We start from the raw sequence: 21792 nt of genomic DNA, 5'->3' as shown, positions 1-21792 counted from the left end.
TCATGTACATAATGTCATAACTAAAAAACAATAGCACAAGCTAGTAGAGTTCAATAGCTGCTGATCAGAAAGAAGTAAACTTGATGACATGAGAAACAAATGAAACAACACAAGGAAGGGAGTTAGATGTATTGCAGGCAAACCCTCACAATTTAGTTGCTAAAGACAGCTTGGGAATGCACTAATCACAATCAATTAATACTCTTCATAGTTGATAAAAACTAGCAAAAATGAGGTCTATCTCTTCTTTGAGTTTCCTTTCTTTCTATTTTGAAAGAGAGCCCACCTGCTGCCAAACTTGGCTGCACTTCAACTGGTACAACCAACTAGATTCAGATATTATGGCAAAATAGAAAGCTGGTCCTGATTTCCTTTTCTGATTTTATCAATCAGTTTCTAGCATCTTTCTTCAATAAGAAGGCATTAAATTTGATCTGTTTCCAGGTCAGCATCAGATGTGTTATGATCTCAGACGACTGATTTTATTGATGGTAACGAGATGCAAACAAAAAAAGAGAAGAAAAACAAGTATGATATGGCTGAACAGAAACACAGAGTGAGATAAGCAGTTAAGAAGGAAATAGTAGCAGATAATGAAGAAAAGAAGTGAAATGATGGTAACGAGATGCACAAACTTGGCTAGTGAAAAACGATTTTCAAATTTCAATTTGCAGACAGATTTGAGATTGCAGATGCATCAGAAAAACGTTTCAGATTTTGGATTTCAATCAGAAATCAAGTACAGATCAAAGTGAAAGAAAAAGAAATGACTGAAACTGATGGGAAGAACATTAACCAGAACTGCCTGACATGCAACAGACAAGGCATCTCCAGCATCGCTCCCTAAATGTCCAAAATTCCAAATTCATCCATGTGAAGAAGTGATGACAGAAAGAAAAGGGATTCTTTCAACAATACAACAGCAGCCTCAGAAGTAGGTGTGCCCTGATCTCATTTATATAATCACACATTTTACATGGAATTAAAGAATGCACAGTAACACAGACATATAGTCCTGCCACTATATACACTCAGGATAAAATGTGACAATGTGTGGATTGTTCCCAATCCAAAACAAATACAGAAAATATACAAATGTTGTAGAAAAGGAATACCTGGACTAAATCATATTGAAAAACAAAACGAGGGAAATAGCAACAGATCATGAAGGAGTTCGCTGTCTTCACTATACAGAGGCTAATATCGCAACTTAGGGGATTTGAGATATACCAAAAGTTGACAAAACGAGGGCAATAGCAACAGAGCGACCGGCGATCGGAGAATGCAGCCTTCTATGCCCTGTCTTCCCTGCCGGTAAGATGCCATATCAAAATATATTAGGGCAATAGAGAAAGGGAGAACAGAAGGGCATCAGAGAGAGCAGGAGAGAAAGGGAGATGCCATATAACCTGCGAGCGAGACCACGATTTCTGAGAAGGCTGTGATTAGGGTACTATTTTGGGAGAAGAAGAGGGCACAGAGAGCAAGAGAGAAGGGGGGAAAGATCACCAGCAGAGAAACGGCGATGGTCAAGGCGGCGACGGCGGAGCGGCAACGGTTGGAGCGACCTCTACTGCGACGGTGGGAAGGCGACAGAGCGAGGAGGAGCTGCGGGACCTGTTCGAGCATCTTTCGAGCGAGGAAGAGCTGCGGGAGAGGGCGATGGGGTGAAATGAAGTTGTGTCGGGGGGGGGGGGGGTAGGGTGTCGAGTGCGGGGTAGGGCATCGAGCGGGTGACCTCGGACTTTCGAGCGGGTGGAATTCCACCCGCTCCAGTTATGTGTTAAACGGGGTGAATTTCACCCCGTTTGATACAATCTTACCTGCCCATACGAATTTTTCCGAAAAAACGGGGTTCACCCGGTGCATCAAACGCACCCTAAAAGGTGGTTTCCACAAGTAAAATGGAAAGAAAGAAGTCAATAAATTGTCTTAACATGCTTAAGAATAACATATTTCATAATGACTATTTTTCTGTAAGTTATATAGCACTTGCTACGCATAAAAGACTATGTGTTTACATTTTCCCATTGCATTCAGTTCATTGGGTTTGAATGAAGAATGAAATCAGTGCAGAGATACAGGAGTGCTGGTGTAGATCCCATTAAAAGTTTTACTGAAAAAAAACTAAAATATTATAATATGATAAGTCAAAAATTACACGGGTAACTAGCTAGTGACTCAAGTCCTTTTCAGCTAAAAAATCTTCACACTATCACTTAATGCTTCAAAGAATTAAATCTAGAAGTGTTTTGTCGCGTGGATGTAGGTTTTTGACCAAAAGAACTGAACCATTTTAAACAATTTGCATTATTTTTATTAGTTTCTTCCCTATCCCCTATCTTCAAAGTGATCAACATAAGTTTACAAAACGCATTTAGCAGTGAAATTGACGGTAAAAGTGTATATCATCCTTCGAAACTATTTCCAAAGGAATGAAGGATAACAACCGTCATAGCGTGCTTCATGAAGTACTTTGGTCATAACTACAGTCCGCGGTCCAAGAATGCTGTGGTTGCACATTTTCCCGGTGCACTACCGAAACTCTCTGAAGTTTACTACAGTTAGACATAAAGATGGGAACTTCTTATTTTTGCACGTATAATCAATGCATCGCACCAGGTGGACGTCAATCTGACGAGCATCTTTCCACCGTCACAATAGCTCCTCCATGTGGTCGTAAAATCTGATAAATATAATGCCACCATTACAATAGCTTAGTAGAATTTCATATTCAGAATATGATGCAAATGTAAAGAAATCAGCGCAATGAAAACTGCAACCACAAGAATCACAGGCAGCTGCCATTCTATTGACGAACACATCCAAAATGAGAATGCAGGACCAGAATTGAATTCAGATATCGTAACTGACCTGCCACATGGATATCTGCGTAAAACGAGAAACAGATTGAAAGGAAACACATCGTCGAAAATCTGATGAACGAGAATTCGTACATCGATGCAGGAAGAATTTTTGTGGACCACGTTAAAATTATTTGTCCCTCTTCTTTTTCATTGCAACCTTCGAGAAGACGGTCACCGAACCAAAATTGTCATCGTTGAGGAGCTTCTCACATCCATTCCTAAGGTCGTAGATGCAGTAGTACCCTGCTTGGTGATGAAATTTTGAAGATGGAGAGTGTGAAGCTCAGTTGGTTGTGCTACAAAGTACGGACTGTCTATGCAGCAGAACGGAATTAACGCAGAACAGAGTTAATGTTAGTGATATTTGACCTTTTAAATGTTTGTTAAAAAGAAAGTTTAAACAGAATTTTTATGTTATATGAGCAGTTCTAATTTTCTGTATTATCAGAATATGATTAAATTAATATATGCTTTCCATCAACTTCTTCTTGACATCATATCCGTGAAGTTAGATTGCAAAAAGAAAAAGAAAAAGACAAAATCATTGCATCTATACGGTCTGGTTTTTGTCCCTGAACTAGTCATCTATATATATATATATATATGTGTGTGTGTGTGTGTGTGGAGAGAGAGAGAGAGAGAGAGAGAGAGAGAGAGAGAGTAAAGAAAGCTAATCTAGAGTGCTGCTCTTTTCTGACCTCAACCATTTGATCTTAGTTTTTACAAGGCCTAAAGTTCCCATAGATTGTCCATCTAATGCTGCAAATTCAGTTTCTTCGGGAACAGAGACCTCATCTTAGTCAAAGGTTGCAGATTTCTCAAATCCTTTCTTTCTTCATCATTTGGACAATTGAGGAGCAGCCTTGGTTTTGCAAATCTTGACGAGAAAATTATGGTACGAGGAGTCAAGCAATGGTGACACTATGATCATATGCTCCTCTTTGTATTATTTAAGGGAATGTTTCATGCAAAGTAAGACTGCTTCTTGCAAGTATCTATCAGTACAGCGAACAACATATTGTTGCAAGAAATAATATCTATTGATACTTATTATACGGAATTGAAGGCATACGGGGGTGAATAGCCTCATGCAATGTCTTACAAGGGCGTTATTTATAGTGAAGCGTTGACAGTAATTGTTGAAAAATAGTAAGAAGACCAAGTCATTCATAGGTTCTTGGTTCAACAAAGGAAAAAAGGCCAAACAGCCTTCAGCCTTATTGCAGATAATGACATGTTTCATGGCAAACATGAGACAAGTGCTTCAAGCTAATTAAATGGATATCCAGCCAATTTCTGTGGAGACATGCAAAGAACAGAAAAAAAATAACAATAATCTCATAGAAGAAGTTAAACAGAGTCCAGCTGCATCTGTCTCATCTTCTCTAAATAAAGAAAACGACGACGGTTCGGTTGTTGTTTTGACTAATTAAATCAAACAGCTATTTAAAGATAGATTATCATCTGGTTTTGCAAGTAGGACTTGCTTACGTTCAAACACTTGGATAGTTGACAATGGAGCGAGTGACCATGTCATCTTCCTTAAATGTTTTTGACAAGTGCTAGAAAACCGGTATGTTCTTTTTCCATTAGACTACCAGATAAAAACGTAGTATATGCTACACAAGTTGCCAAGTTACTGATGCCTAACTTGGCACTGAAGAATGTGTATTATGCAAAGCTTTAGGTTTAGTCTATATATCAATAAGTAAACTAATAGAACAAAATAATTGTTGTGCGTTCTTTGCTTCGAATAGTTCTGAATAAGTAAAATGAGATGGAAGACTTGGTCATCCATCTCATTTTAAAAATCAAGTGTGTTTTTAAGGTGTGACTGTAGCATTAGAATGACAAACATGCTTTGTAAAATTGGTAAAATTTCAAAAAAGTGTGGAGTTGTGGACTTCCTTTTTATTCAAGAAACACGGTCTACAACTACTTTTAAATTGTTGCATACTCAAAGGTGTGAAGACAAGTTCACAATATTTTGTGACCATTGTGGATATTTTTAGTAGAGCAAGATGCGGGTATTTGATGAAATTCAAGAACAAAACAACTTATTCATACTTACCGTTGAGAAACAATATAATATAGCAGTGTTAAAATTAAGAAAGAAACAAAAGTGCAAAGTTCTTATCGCATGACATCAACATTTTTTTTTTAAAGAGAGGTACAAAACATTAACACTTTTGTGTTCGCAAGCCACAACAAAATGGCATAGTGGAAAAGAAACATCAACATCTACTTGATGTTGTTAGAGCTTGGAGAATCCAGTTCAGCTGCCATTACATCTTTGGGGTGAGTGTGTGCTGATTGTAATATATTTGATCAGTGGAACACTAAATAGAGTCTTACAAGACAGGACACCATATGACAAACCCTTTCAAAAAGAAAAACCTTATATTCTCATTTACATGTGTTTGACGTTTGCGTTTTGCAACAAATATTCATTCAGAAACAGAATTAGATCAAAGCGCCCATTGCTGCATGTTTCTTTCGTATGATTTTGGTCAAACGAGATGATAGTATACGACTTAGCAATGAGTAAGACCTTTACAAGCAGGGATATTATATTTGTTAAGTTTGAATTTCCTTTTAAACACATGCAAAACATTCTTTCTTCACCTGTCGTTCCTATGCCATTCGGAGATGACAGTTTTATGGAAGGCACACATGTAATTAAGATTATCAAGATCAACTATAGGAACTTGTTCATCAAGATGTAAATTCATAGAAAATTATGTTGTAAAAAATGTGCAAGTGACAATGATGTAGAAAAGCAATTAAATTCTTCTAGAGAACTTGTTGAGCAAAGTAATAGAAATAATATTGAATTGGTTGGGCAGATTAGTGCATAAAATTGCTAACTGGTGCAGCAACAAGTAGTCAGGTGCTCAACATGCAAGACTAGGACCTCAGTACTATTGCATGATTTTCATTGCACACTACAAAAAAAAAAAAAAAAATGCTTTCATCGACACGTGGAAAATGTAACACCTGTTAAAGTTGATTTTTATCGACATTCTTAACCAAATGTTGGTAAGTATGAATTTTCACCAACGTCCAGCACAGGACATCAGTTAAAAGCAACCTTTACTGATGCATGGAGTAATTGTGTCGCTGAAAGTTGAACCCCTTACCAACGGCTAGCACCAGACGTTGGTGAAAGTGAAGAAAAAAACATCCAGGTGGTGGCACAGCTAGGAATATTTAGTTGTAAAAGTTTAACTATAGTTTCAAAATTTTAAGGAGGACCAAAATACAAATATAATTTTCTAAATTTTTTAATATAGGTTCAACTAAATTTTTAAAATTGATATATAAATTTTTTATTTTTTTAAATATGAAGGGGGCTCCGTGACTGGACACTGGTGAGATTCCCCGGATCCGTTGATATCAAAACTCAGGTAACCGAACGCCTTTACTAAACGCAAATGAATGGATTGGGAACACTTACGGCCTAGGACCCAGTGGGAAGAATTCGAAAATTCACCATTACTAACGTTTGAATATTGATGAACTTATATAATGGGGCCGCCGAGTACTGTTTAAAGGAAAAGGGCTGACCTTGATTAGCATGTATGAGCCGAGCCAGAACTTAAGAGGCAATAGTTACATAATTTTAAATTTTTAAGAAACACTTGCATGTAAATGGAAAAAAACACTATAAAATTTTAAAATGATAATAGCACTTTTTTCTTTGGACAATGAACAGCAGCGGGTTTGATACGGGCATATTCAGGAGAGTTCTTGTACGGCGTAGGCAGATGGGAAGACAATCATATCTTTCAAAACCATATGTGTTAAGACCCATAACCTGGGATTCATAATCTAAAATTCATAAATTCAAATTCAAGATCTATAATCCGAGATCTGAAATCTGAAATTCATAATTTGTCATGGTGACTCTTGAAGTCTTAATCTGAAACCATGATCATATCATGCTTAAGATAAAATCTGATTGAACTCCAAGATTTTGATGACGTCGGTCAAAGAACCAGGTTCAGTCTTTGCCTAAGCTAGGTTTGAACCTACCTAGGAATGTACTTGATTGGAGTATTCGGTCTTATTCAAATCAAATGATTCTCGATATGGTCTTCATTCATCTCATGTGGATGTTAGGGAAGTTCTCTAGATCTAGGCTATGGGATGGGTATATAAATGATGGGCTCTAAGACGGTCTAGGTTTAGGTCTTAGAGAACTGAACTAAGATTAGACTCCATGCCTACATGACTTAGGGATTTTGAAATCATTTTAAAGAAATTGATTTTGAAAAGATTTTAGAAAACTATGATTTGGAAATAGTTCTTGCATGAATACCAAACTAGATACAAATTTTCACATACCTCAGCTTAGCATACAGGGTATGCTACTAAGCTGACTCAATCTCTTTCGGACAAGAGGTACATGTGGGTGCAAGGTGATTCGCTGCATGTTAAAATAAATGTGCGATGCATGACTAAATAAAGAGTAATAGAAATATGAACAACATGCACGATGCAAAAGACAAAGAATTATATAATTGAAACTGAAATTGAGAAAACGGAGAAAAACAAACCATGACGAGGATGCAGATAGTAGACTCCCTCGAGACTTGAATTCTAATTCGAAAACCGGAAGAACATGTTAAAAGAGATGTAAGTTGCTTGAGGCAGACGCGAGCGAGACCCTCACACTTAACCTTTGGTTTTGGAAATTCATTTGGAAATCGTATTATCTTGGATCGGTCATTTTGGATCTCCATTTGAAATCTGATTTTATTGAAAGGGTTCTGGATATGAGAATAAAATTTTTATTGGATTTATATCCGAATCAAAATCATTTGGATTTGAAAATCTGTGATCTTGGATATAAATCTGAAATCTAGTTTACTTGGGTCCAAATATAACTTGATTAAAATTTTATCCAAATATAAAATCCATTTTCATTTAAGTTAAAACCAATATATTGAAATATAAAAATTTATTGAAAATGGGTCCTTTTTAACATGGACTGAAGAAATGGACTTGTGATATGGATTTGAAATTGGATACAACTTTGAAAGCCAGATTTGGATTTAAGAATTGAGTTTTTGGACTCGAAATCCATTTGAAAACGTTGTTAATGTGGCCTCAAGTTCGGGTCGAAACTATCAAGAGAATGAGCTTCAGGCTAAAGAGGCATTGCAAGAAGAGAGGTTAACCATGTATTAACAAGGAGAAATGAAGCATGCTCCCTATATGTAAAACATACGTAAAACGGTAAAACACAACAGAATTGAAACCATCATGAACGAGAATCTATACATATGACCAAAGGCCGAAACGAAGCATGCTCCATACATTTAAAACGGTAAAACACAATAGAATTGAAAGCATGACCCCACTTGAGTCACAACAATCAACCAAATATGGAATTTAGCAGGCCTTATAAAATTAAATGAAGATGCAGGCGAGGTTCGAGAATTACCTAGACGACTTGCTGCCTACGAGCGTTGGAGATATGCCATGGAAAGAGAGACAGACAGCAAACGCGCAGAAAAGAAATGAAAGGCGAAACAAAGAAGTGTGAGGGTGTGGATGGAGGGATCGGGACTGGGTTTACCTGCCGGTGATGAAGGTGAATGACGGTGGTTCTGTTACAGAAGAGATCAGAGATGGCGGCGTTGAATGGTGGCTCAGGGGTCGAACGAGGGAGGTGTTGGCTAAGAGAGACGGAGAAGGCAGTGTCCCTCTGCTCGAGAAGTGATGAGCACATTGCCGCGGCTAGGTTGTGGGAGCAAGCGGTGGTTGGTCGGAGGCTGGATTAGAGAACGAGTGAGGCACAGGAGTAGCAAGGGTTACGCAGATCCGGGACCGGAAAAAAAAAAAAGGAAGAAAAAGAAGGAGCAACAGGCACCTTCTAAAGGCATGAAGAACAACAGGGACATCAACATCTGCCGCATTCACAAGCAAGATGTCTCAAGTCTCTAAGTTTTATATGGAGCATGGGGTTAAATAAGAAAATTTATGTCCGAAACAATATATATATATATATATATACATATATATATATAAGACTACTTCGTTCAGCATATCAACTTGTTGAATTGACTGAAAATGAGGGTGATAAGAGTAGCTATGACTTGTTCAATTGACAGTCCTAACTCTTTGAGAAGTCAACTTTTACAGTTTCTCCGTTTAATAGAAACCTTCCACGGAAAAATTCTCATCATACTCTTCTGAGTGTTCTTCTTTTTTGGGGTTCTCTTTTTTCTCTTTTTTTTTTTAATTCACCCGACCTAAACTGACAGGATATCTTTCTCCAGTTATGCTTTGCCAATTTTATTTACACTTCAAAATACGTCACGCTCTTGCAGATTTATCCATAATTTGCAGCTACTTATAATTTATAAAACAGCAAAAGTGCTTCACATTATTGAAAAAAAATTACTTCTACGCAAACTGTGCAATGCGCACGGTCGCTTCTCTTCAAAGGCCGCCAAATCAAGGTCAAGAATACAATACCCTGTATCGCCGGGAAGGCAAGAATAAATATGCCAATGGCTTCATGAAGTGAGGTGAGATACAAACTAAAGAACCAAGGATATGTCTATTATGAAGTTCTTTGGCAATGACAACAGTTTGTAACTGTTCGATAAATATTACCTCAAAAACTGGGATACCTTCAATCTTTGGAGTACATTCATAAAACAATTACAAACGAACACTAATTTTACTTGTACGGAGTACCAGCCTCATAGTGCCTACAAGATTTCATATGAGCGATCAACTTTGATGCATTTATTTAAGTTGAAAGGTACAATATGGGCATTATGCACTTGCAAAGAAGCCACCCAAACAAGAAAAAGGACAAGGCCTAAACCAGTTTTGCGCCATGTAATATCAAAAGTGAAAAATGAGAAGGCAAAAGCAAATGCACTTGCAACGATAAACTTGTTCTATTGTTTACAGCTCGAAATGGATGCAGTCAATACATGAAATGCAGCTAAACGTACGAACTGACCAAGAACTATGCCTTCTCTTCCACTAATGCAGGGAACAACCTCTAGAACATTTTCCTTATTACAAGCTATATAGGCATTTTGCATGTGGCCCTGTTGTGACCCAGACCTTTACATCTGCTACAATGGAATGGTCTTTTCCCATTTGGTTGCAGTTCATCACGCTTTTTCTTAGGGCGACACTCTCCTGGTCGACTTGGCATGCGGTATCGTGTTATTCCCGGGGTCGAGTTCACAACTATATCAACATCCAGAATTGGATTTATAGGCTCAGAGTATGCTAATCTGTAACTGTCAGCAGTGAGGTACCTTTCACAATAATCATAAACATCTCTGCCAATGCAATTCAGGGACACGATTACATGTCTGCATGGCAAACCAGTAAGCTTCCAATTGCGGCATGTACACTCACAGATATCAAGGTCCACCACATTAACATGATCATCAATCACTTTGAACTTGGTTCCTGAGAAGACAGAAACAGAAAGAGAACGTGCATAATCCATCTCCCTCTGAAGTCTTGCCTCTGATTTGGGTGTAAGTCTTGTCTGCCATTGGTTAGAGAGCTCTCGACGGGCATAAATTAACTCCATTACCCTTCGCCTAAGGGCATCTACCAACTTCAGGACAGGTAAATCATCTACCTTCGATATCCAATTATCAAAACATTCCACAATATCAGATGTGATTTGGCTGTACCATGACCCCTTGAAGAATACATTTGCCCACTGTCCAGGCTCAATACCCATCATCCAGACAGCAGCCTCAGGCAGTATAGACCTTATGCTTTCAATGCAAGCAAGAAATTCATCATTTTCTCGTGCCCTGGCAGCAGTATAAACAAGATCAGCCAATGCGTCCTCCATTGCTTCTGACCACGACCCTTTCATTTCTTTCTTCAATTTCTCCGCCAAGTAGCTTAAGCAAAAAGCATGTTCGCTGTTGATAAATATTTCTGGTACAACTTCCTTCAGACCCTTTAATCCATCAGAGACGAAGGTAAGCGACCGAGCCGATAATACATTCTTCAACTCTACTAGGAACCACTGCCAAGTATCATATGTTTCCTGCTCTACTATTGCAAAAGCAACTGGAAAAACTCCATCATCTCCATCAATTGAAGTTGCAGCCAATAAGACCCCTTGGTGCTTCAACTTTAAAGAAGCACTATGTAAAAACAGCAAAGGCCGGCAACCTTGCTCAAATCCATGAAGGCATGCATGGAAGGCTATGAAAAGACGATGAAACTGTCCTTCAATCACAGTTGCTAATATAGCCCTGCTACCTGGATTAGTTTCAAGTACCTTCTCACAGTACTGGGATAACTCCTTCAATGAGTCGACATCTTTACCAAGAAGCTGCTCCCTTGCAAATTCCTTGCCACGCCATGCTTGCATGTAATTTATCTTCAATCCATAATCACGTTGAATGTCATTCACAATCTCTTTTGTCTTATAGTCTGGAGAGTTCCTAAGCTTTTCTTTTATCAAACTTGCAACCAAATGCTTAGTTGGAGACAGATAACTCTCCGCTCTCGAATCTCCTTGACAGGTATGCTCACCATTTATTGTTTTGATCTTAAAAATTTTTGTCCGTGATATCTTAGAAGCATGTATCCGCCATTGACAACCCTCTGCTTTACATTTTGCAGTGACACGAGAACCGTCATTTTTTACAAATTCATATGCAAAACGCTTATCAATAGCATACTTGCGTAATGCATCACGAAATTCATGAGCATCTTTAAATAACTGACCCACACCAATAATGGTATTCTCTCCAAAAATGGCTGGCCTCTTCAAACTATCATCAGTGGAAACAGGTAGTATTGCTGACCCGCTTACAGCATTACTTGGGTCCTCAGAGGCTTTTCTTTTACTAGGCACTACAGCATGAGAAACATTTTTTTTGGGTGTTGCAGCCCTGAAATCACAAATGTTTCTTCCTGTTATAACCAAATACTTTTTGCATGAAGACACCAAGAAATAAATGCTTTTCCTATTAGAAACAGCTACAAGCCACAGCATTGCCAATTACCTGCTTGAGATGTTCAAATCAACATTACAACTCTACAATCAACGTTATTGACCAGTACCTGCTTGAGACATTCGTATTAGGAGCAGAATTTGCCTTTGGAGCATTTGCCTTTGGAGCATTTGCCTTCGAAGCATTTGCCTTCGATGCATTCGCCTTGGAAGCATTTGCTTTGGGAGCATTTACTTTGGGAGGAGGAGCTTCAGTAGCTAGAACATAAACTTCAGGAGATTGATGTTGAAAATCGACCATCCGTCTCAAATCCTTGTCATTTGAAATTGTTATAAGAGTTTGTTTGTTTGTTGGAAGAGGATATCTAAATGACAATGTAGATGCATCACTATTGCACATCTCTGCAATTTCAGATCTAAATTGATCAAGTGTCATATTACGATCAACATCCAAGAGGTGCGCTTCTCCACCAGTATATGAATTGGACCCATCACTGTTTTGCACGAGTGTACCACCAAAGTGTATCACACAGACCAGCACCTTCTCACTAGTCATGGTGCTCCAGCAGCCACCTATGGTCATAGAAGAATGAGTTCCAGAAATTCCAAAGTTGCCACATGAATAAACCAAGAGAAATGATACTTAATAAATAATCAAGCAGTAAAGTATTAATCATCATCAACTTGCAGGCAAACCATTGAAAGAATGCAAGAACCAGAGTGGCAAACTTCTAGTCAGCACTAAAAAATATTCATAAGCTAATACAATGCAAATAATCAATTAACCAGCATAGGCATAGCAGTTCGGAAGACAAATGGACCTTTGATATTTTCAGAAGAAAAAAGCAAAATTCGAACAAGCCAGGGAATTATCACAAGCACCATAGGGAATGCTTTCAATAACCAGGAGATTTGTTGCATTTTAAATGCATATATATATATATATATATATATATATATCATAAAAACAACTTGAATTAAGAGTTGTTTTATGTTAAATTAGCTATTATATCAGTCTACGATATTCATATTTTGTTTAAATATATATACCTACTACTTTTTCTAGTTTATTAGGATTACAGAAGATTGCTTCACAAAAAGCAAGACTAAGATGGACAATGTCATTATCATGAAGATTTATGTTCCCTCTTCTTTTTCTAAAGTAATTAGTCACTTTAATTTTTAGTGTAGGTTTTCATACTTCAAAATTAGAATAAATGATTTATTAATTGGCATTTAAGAAATCAGAAAATTCTGCATGCACTAAAACATTGCAAAAGCAATTATATTAAATTGTAAACTTGCTCTTTTTATGATACAAAACCTTCATATAATCATATGGGTGTGGCGATATATATATATTAGGAAGTGGGTGAATCCCCATGGCATCATGGGGAGTCACTCTCCTTTCACCCAACCGATGAGTTCTCATAAGGCAGGTATCCTCATAGCAGGGCTTCGCTGGGGCCAAGTCACAAGATATTTGTGATCTACCCATGTACTCGTGATGGTACGTGGTATGGAAACACAGGTACAGCTAGGTATGGCTGTATTTTGAAAGTTAAAAATTTATATTTTCATACTTAATTCTTTCTTTAATTTTTATTTTTCCAAGCTTTTATATTTCCCTTCCAGCAAGATTATATAGTTTCCTCTAATTTTATCTAATTTTGAGAATTCTTGTGGATATTATATATATAATGTATATATTTACATATACGCTCTCCCGTACCCCCATACCCCTATTTTCTAAAATCCCCATACATGTACCCATGCAACTTACACTGGGGGTCATGCTGTGAGGGGCCATAGGAATGCTATAGCCATTTTGGCCATAGCATTCCAACACTCCATAACATTATAAATACATACATACAAATATATATATATATATATATATATATATATATATATCAATGTCATAAATAACGTCTCGGAGTTTTAAACGGCGAGGTTTTTCTGGCGAGGTTTTTCTCGGGTATAATACGGTAAGCTTGAAAAAAAAGGGAAAAAAACAGGAAAAATACAGTAAATTTTTAAAAATTTTAAAAAACTAAAATAAGTAAGAAACTAATAACACAAACATCAAAAGATAAGTAGATTTGCAACAAATAAAAAATAGAAAAAGAAAAAAAAGGATTGATATTAAAAACTGAAAAAAATGAAAAAAACATGAATTTTTTTTTCGTTTTTAACGTTTCTTTAAAAAGAAAAACACGTTTTTTAACTTTTTAAATGGCTAGTTAATTTAGCACATTTTTCGCATTTTTTTCAAAAAAAAACGCGTTTTTTGTGACTATTACATATATATATATATATATATATATATATATATATATATATATATATATATATATATATATATATATATATCAGACTATCAGTGTCACAAATAACATTCTCGCGTTTTTAACAGCGAGATTTTTCTCGGGATTTCAATGGCAAAGTTTTTTTTTTTGGGGGGAAAATCTCGGAAAACTTTAAAAAATAAAAACATAGGTATAAATGAAATAAATCAGAAACTAATAGGAAAACACAAATAAAAGTATAAAACTGTACAAAAGTGATAAAAAAATGATGAAAACAAATTTAGTTTAAAATTTGAATTGATGGTGATATCAATGCTAAAAAATAGAAAACTCAGTAAATTGCAAAAGAATCGCAAAAACAAAAAACTTGAATAAATATTTTTTCCCTTTTTTCAAAATATCACAATTTTTTCCCTTTTTTTCGTTTGTCTTACTTTCAACGTTAATATCGTGATATTTTTGAAAATATCGCGACATATGTGACACTGAATTATGTATATATATGTGTGTGTGTGTGTGTGTGTATACATGTGGATTTTCAAGTCTTTTTGTATATATACATACATACATAAACATATATATATATATATATATATATATATATATATATATATATATATATATATATATAACAAACGTGATTAAAAACATTGCATGATGCAATGCATTGGACAGTAAGCTGTGAGAGGCCGGAAGATTTCCCCGTCCCAACCGAGACGGACAAATCCAAGGATACATATATCAAGATTTAAGCAAGCAAAGAATATATTCATATTCCTTGAATTATGAATATAAACTAATAATAAGAATTACCAAAATAGAAAATATATATATATACACACACTCCTATTTTGTTGTGTCCAAGCTGAGCCCAGTAATAGCACCTACATCCAACCAAGCTCACACCTATGTCACATAGAATCACCAAAATACCAGCTGCACTCGAGTTGACAGGACCCGGATGCAGGTTCAGCTCCGATAGGGTACAAGGTGCAATCAAATCGCATGGAGGTCATTTTTGTCCTCTTTCCAATTTTTTTCTGTTTTGCAGCATTTGTTATACTGTTTTTAGTATTTCATTGCATACTTTTGCAGTTCAATATTGGATATTATATGATGCTTATAACTTCACATACTATGTATGCCATATGTAGGATGCACAACGAGCCAAGCTGGGCTTAAACTTGCTCATCAAAACTCGACTCGTTTATAAACGAGTAGAGCTCGAGTTCAAATGTATACTAGAAATGTTAAATGAGTAGAGTTCAAGTTGTAGGAAAGGGACTCGGCTCGATTACATAATGAATGCTGAAATGATGAAAGAATAGTTAAACGAGTTAGAAGAAACAATAAAAACTTAATAGCAATGAGGGAAACAAGTAGAGCTTGAGCTCAACACTGTCTTGTCGAGTCGAGCTCAAGCCTGTTCTTTGGAGATCAACTCGAGTTTGAGCTTCCTGAGTCGAGCTCGAGCTGGGCCTGCTAGAACTCGATTCATCTGCAGCCCTAGTCATATGGTCATACATGTTGTTGCTGTTTATAAGTTGTCTTGATTTGTGAACACGTTTCCTATATGTATAATGTGCATAAGCTTCATTAACCAGTTCTGTTATTATCGCATTGCACTGCATGTCAGTCATCAGCTTTTATATATATATAGTCACTGAACTGCGATTCTAAGTTTAGATAGCATCTTAGGACATATTACCTCCCCTGATTGATTCATGATTGGAAGAAACATCACTTACAGCATACTTGGCTTTCATGTCCAAGCCTACTAAAAGGTCATCCCAGGAAGGCAAAAGAATAAAAACCACGTTAACCAAGAAGACCTAGTAAAGTGACATTTGGCTCAAGCAACTCACTAGGGTAACTTCTTTCTGCATTTAATTTTGAAACTATGTGAAGAACAATGGCCTCAGAACAAAATGATTATGTTCTCATGCAAATAATCAACCAATGTAGGCATCATTTTAACATCATCATTGGCCACAAGGACAATATGTAAAACTTGAGAAGTAGAAAGAGAAGTACAAAGAGAATAGCTGCTAGATATACTGTGTTGATAAACACTATAAGTATATATGTCCACGATTAAGGCCACTCTAACTTTGAACCTCCATGTAGTATTTGATTCGAGTCTGATTTCTTTCCAGCTCTAAAGTGCATACTCCCTTTGTGTATATTCTACATAACTCCCTTTGTGTATATTCTACATAGATACACTCAAGAACATATACGAGGGTCAGAAAACAATTAAGGATGTGAAACAGACATCCTTCATATTGATGCCTTGTGCCTTCATGTGCTACAATGGCCTTCAGAATTGTACAGGACTATAAATTACAAGAACCAACCAATTTACCAAACACTATGTATATCAAAGGAAGCCTCAGATCATTATAGGACTATGTCACATGAGCCCAAGCATGGGTGCACACACTGACACGAGCGTTCACAACAATAAGAATTTAAGCAAACACATGTTCATGGTTGACATTCATAAACTATAACTCACTAAACAAAAGATATACCCAACAAAATACAAAATATGAGCCCTGCTGTGTCCAAGCCATGTCTTGTGCCCCACTCCTGTGTTCAGCCATGGCAACATGGCTACGGTGCCCAGTGTCCACGTAACATGGGCACAGAATTGTTTTTCAAGCAAAGGTCAACCAATGTAGGCAATAGTAGAATATTATCATTAGCCATGCCAAAATAAAATAGAGATCAATTTGAAGTGTGATTTTTTTTTTTTTTGGAGATGGCATGAATTGTAATTTTTGAAAATTGTAAATGGTAAATTTTGAAAAAGTTCAATAAAACAAAAAGTTAAAACACTTATCGACAAAAGGGGAAAACAAATAGACAAAAGTTTTAGGGTTTACAATTTTTGGAATTGGGGAAACTCAAAACCAACCGGATTTCTGACTTCCAGTGAGTTTCCAACCTGCAAACTCACTGGCGAAACCTTCAACGTCGCGCAGCAACACGGCAATCGTGTATGCCTCTTTTGTCACTGGCGAGACCAACCTTGGGTGACTTCCAGCAAGCGTCATTTACAACAAACGCGTTTTCCGGCATCCAAAAAACATCTGACAGTCTAACTTCACTCTATACAGCGATCAGGTAGGACTTGCATTGAATTTTTCAGTCCTACTCCGTTTGTGCCTTCGTTTTTTTATGAAAATGTGTTTTGCTTTGGTTTTTCTTTTGATTTATCAATTGATTTGTTAACAGCTAGTAATTTTAGTACTTACTAAATAGGTTTTGTTCATTTCTCATTTCTTACTTTGTTTCTTTTGAATCCTATTTTTTAGTTTGATTCTGCATAAGGGGTTAATATTTTGTGCACATATATACAGACGTGTGTATCATTGGTTTTTTTTTTCAGTTTATAACTTAATACTTAATAATTAAGTACTTAATAGTTAATACGTTTGTTTATTTCTGATTCTTTTAACAATCTGATTCACTTATTGTTTGTTCATTTTCTTTATTTTGTTATGTACTTTTTTATGTTGTTTTATTTGTTTCTCATTTGTTTTATTTTTTTCCTAATTTTTAGGATTTTTTAAGTTTTTTTTGAATTTTCAAAAATTTACCATATTTTTTCCCTTTTTTTTAAATCTCCCCATATTATACCCGAGAAGAAAACACCAAAATGCTATTTGTCACTATGCTTTGAAATTTGATCTATATCATCAGTATCGTACAATACAGGTTTGTATCATACAATATGGATAATGATGAGTAGAAATGTACATACTGTATAGAATAAAATAAGGGCCTAAGTAAGGAATCAAGAAAGCTAAAAGGCATACAGCCTTCGTACTGTACAACCTTTATACAAGGTCCTACACAATACTGCTCATAAGGAGGAACCACTCTAACAAACAATCCACAGTATCTGGTATTCAAGGAATATATAAATGAATAAAGAACTTCTAACTTCTATTATGCAACAATTTCATATATTCCGAGACAGCCACCCTGTTCAAATAATTAGGGTTTCTTAAATTTTTCACAGTTGCCATGGACAAATGACTGTAAATCACCTATTTAGAACTGTTTAATGTACATACATATAGTGAAAAGGAATCATGGAAATATAATTGATTTAGAAGAAAGTTCTGGAGATCTGGTAGCAACACATGTTTATGGTGAACTGTATTAAGATAGGACACAAAAAAAAAGTGTTTTTTTTTTGAAAAAATGTGATAAATTAAGTTGCCGTTTAAAACTTAAAAAAACACGTTTTTTTTTAAAAAACGTTTAAAACGAAAAAAAACACGTTTTTATTTTTTTATTTTTTTTAATGCCAAACAGTTTTTTTTTTTCATTTTATATTTTTTATTTGTTGCAAATCTACTTATCTTTTGATGTTTGTGTTATTACTTATTAGTTTCTCACTTCTTTTATTTTTCACCCATTTTTAGTTTTTTTAAATTTTCAAAAATTTACCGTATTTTTCCCATTTTTTTGAAGCTTGCCGCATTATACCTGAGAAAACCCGCGCCGTTTAAAGCTCCAAAACGTTATTTGTGACTATGGATAAGATAACTCAAACATACTCGTGAAGAATCCACAAAATTGTGATGTTATATATATATATATATATATATGAGGAGGGAGAGAGGGAAAGGGAGAGGAAGAAAAATGAAGAGCCAATAGTAGGATATGCTTGTGGCAAGATGTATACACAATAGACTACGGATCTCACATACGTTTGCCCATAACATGATTCCAAAGCATTTTGAAATCAAGAATCTAACTGCAGACAAAAAAGGAATCTGGCTTTAGAACAAGAATAGTTTTTTACATAATAAACACTTGAGCATTTTCCAAATTTCAAATGCAGAAGCATATTTAGTTACTTGAGCATTTCTTCCAGCATGGTAAGCCTTCTTTTCACATGGAACTACCTTGAAAACAAAGAACAATACAATTGAGAACAATTTAACTTTACAACTAATTAAACTACTATGTCTACTTGTATGATTTTAAGATCTCAATTTGAGAATACTAATATTGGCAATTATGAGATTTCGCCAGCATGCTTGTGCAACTTTCAACTATACAAATTATCTTAGATTGAGTATGACTATAGATCGTATCTACTTGCATTCTAATTGAACTGACTTCAAATTTTTGAAAAAAAAATACTAGGAACAAGTGTAGAACTATTTTAAGCTTTTCAGTTTTCACATTAAAACTTTAAAACATTACATATAAGAAAACCTAAAAGTGGAACCAGCAGTGGAAAAGAAAATATGCAAAAGAGTGTTCTATTATTTGCACGTAACAAATGCTCAAGGGAGTTGGATACGTGCGATACAGGTATGATACACCCCCTATTTACAATACAGGGGGTGTATCGTATCGTGTTTTGTAAACTATACGGCTCCGTATCGTATGATACGTACAACACTGATTGGATGGGTTATGAGACACAAAACATGACCAATCAAGCCAATATTTACATGGATCATACTGGAACCTTTCATCTGAAAAAACATATATTGCTACTTAGAATATGGTCTTGTCGTGCCTAGAAACGTGGCATGGTATTATTCACCCCACAAGGACAAAAACATGCAATTCTCCTTTGCTCAAGCTTCTGAGATGAAACACCAAGATGAAATGACAATCAATTCCCTCAAGACCTTGAACAAAGTGAGATGTTGTCCATGGCAAAGAAAGGGTATGGCTTTTACCAGAAATACGTTTTCAGCTACTTAAATTTTTGAATGTACAAGATAGGACATAATGTTATATATACTAACTTATACAAAAGATTCATAAATGAGCCAGTTATAGCAAGCCTGAGGCGAACACTTGTGTTCCTAGTAAACTTGTTTATGAATTATGAATATGAATGAGCTTATCTCCAAAATGATGTCTTCAACTGGATCAAAAAGAAACTTTCAGCAAACTGATCCAAGCCAAGCAATGAGCTGCACTATTTTGCCAGCTTTATCCCCTGGGTGCTAAAGGAAAAAAAATTCGTTCAGGGCCTGAGGCTGAAAATAACCAAATTCTAGAGACCATAGAATGGAAATGTACTTTCTATAATCCAGTTTTGTACTTCTGACACAACTTTATCCACCATTCTCAACAAAGCTACTACCAAACTCCAGTAGCACAATCAACAGAAATAGCTAGAACAAACTAGAAGTAATGGGAAAAGCATGTCCCTGCGGTTCACAACATAATGAACAAAAAAATAAGGCCAAAAGCAAAGGAGAGCCAAAGCAGTCAGAAGCATAAAAGATCTCAAAGACCAACCCAAAAGTACCCCTGAATGAAATCAGCACGAGGTAAAGGAGCAAGAAATAGCATAAAGATTTCTTGTAACGTACACGACAAACGGAACAAGTAGCAGCCAAACTTCTCTTCCTTCTCGATGCAATTCCACCAAAAAAATCTGCAACTCAATAACTCCAGAATCAGAAAGAGAGAGAGAGAGGGTTGTTGCAAACAAACAAAAAAAAGTCGCGAATTAAGAAATTGAATTGAGAAAAGCAATATCTTCATCGAGATAAATTCAAGGCAAGTTTGTGACATCCTCAGGGGAGAGATACCCAGAAACTGAAGTAACAAAACATAACCATATGCCAATTGTGTGGAATCATGCCACGGAGAGAGGGAGAGAGAGAGAGAGAGAGAGAGAGAGAGAGTATACAGCCAGTGACTAGGAGGATGAATTTGGAAAGCGGTCGGGAAAGAAAACAAGACGTCGATGATGATGGTAGTGGCGGTGCTGGTGCTGGTGATATCTCTTCCTTCACCGTTGAAACCCTGCCTCCTAGCAACGACGGCCGCCAGAGACCCTTCCTCATCCTACTCGAGCCTTTCCCTCTCCCTTTCCGCCTCCTCCTCCTTTCCCTAATCTGCCTCTTCTGCTCCTCCCCATTCTCTTCTCTTCACCTCCCCGCAGCTACTTTCTTCTCCTTCTTCTTCCTCCTGCCTCCCTCAAAGAAACCAAAAGCCCCCAAAAGCCCCAAAAAACTTGTTGAATCCCTAATCCCCTATAACGAACAGCCGCCCTTTCCCCGATGCCCCTCTGCTTCCTCGCTTTCTCTGCCTCTCTCGCCCTCTCTATGGCTTCGAAAGCCAGCAGGTAGGGTTGAAAAAAGAGACCGGCTCCGCTGGACCTCAACCGGGTACGGATTTGATAATACACCCTTTTCGTGGTGGGTTATTATTAAATTTCAACTCAATCGTCGTTCGCTATTTCTTTTATTTTTTAGAAACTTTCCTTTGGGTTTTTTTCTTCTACTCGTAATTCTGAAAAGTGCCTCAAAGTTTTCAAATTCTTTTATTGGTCATTATACCTCCGAGAAGGTTATATGTTACCTCATAAAGGAAGCCCCGCCCCTTCCTCTTCCTCGACACACACCTGACACCTCCAAGGGCTATTTTACTTAATGCACACACTTAATCGAGCTTAGGTGATGATTGAACCACTAAGTTATGTTATTAAACCTGGTTTAAGAAATGGCTAACCGTATGCTTGAATAAACTCTCTTAAATTAGGCAGGCATTATATTCGAAACATGCATACTTAGAGCATTGTTACACCCACTATAATTTTTATTAATCTAGATTTGCTCAAATCTAATTAAGATATTTTGTTGCTTAATTG

The 21792-nt window shown here is 36.4% G+C and overlaps 1 protein-coding gene and 2 non-coding genes across 3 annotated transcripts; all 3 read right to left on the bottom strand.

Annotated features, from left to right (window-relative positions):
• Window positions 1-9701: 9701 nt before the first annotated feature.
• On the bottom strand, window positions 9702-21272 carry LOC116262301 (uncharacterized). The gene is made up of 4 exons (XM_031641536.2): window positions 20830-21272; window positions 20507-20571; window positions 11946-12408; window positions 9702-11773 (listed from the first exon to the last, which is right to left on the bottom strand). Exons 3-4 carry the CDS (start codon window positions 12389-12391, stop codon window positions 9919-9921), a joined length of 2301 nt encoding a protein of 766 aa, XP_031497396.1. The 5' UTR covers window positions 12392-12408; window positions 20507-20571; window positions 20830-21272; the 3' UTR covers window positions 9702-9918.
• On the bottom strand, window positions 16056-16138 carry LOC116263460 (small nucleolar RNA SNORD34). The gene has a single exon (XR_004174667.1). It is a non-coding gene; the product is annotated as a small nucleolar RNA SNORD34 (small nucleolar RNA).
• Window positions 16785-16857, bottom strand: LOC116263461 (small nucleolar RNA SNORD34). Its single transcript, XR_004174668.1, has one exon. It is a non-coding gene; the product is annotated as a small nucleolar RNA SNORD34 (small nucleolar RNA).
• Window positions 21273-21792: the final 520 nt, after the last annotated feature.

Source organism: Nymphaea colorata, chromosome 10 (genome assembly GCF_008831285.2).
Source record: "Nymphaea colorata isolate Beijing-Zhang1983 chromosome 10, ASM883128v2, whole genome shotgun sequence".
NCBI lineage: Eukaryota > Viridiplantae > Streptophyta > Magnoliopsida > Nymphaeales > Nymphaeaceae > Nymphaea > Nymphaea colorata.
Note: the sequence above shows the minus strand (reverse complement) of the source record. Positions and strands in the feature narration are given on the sequence as shown.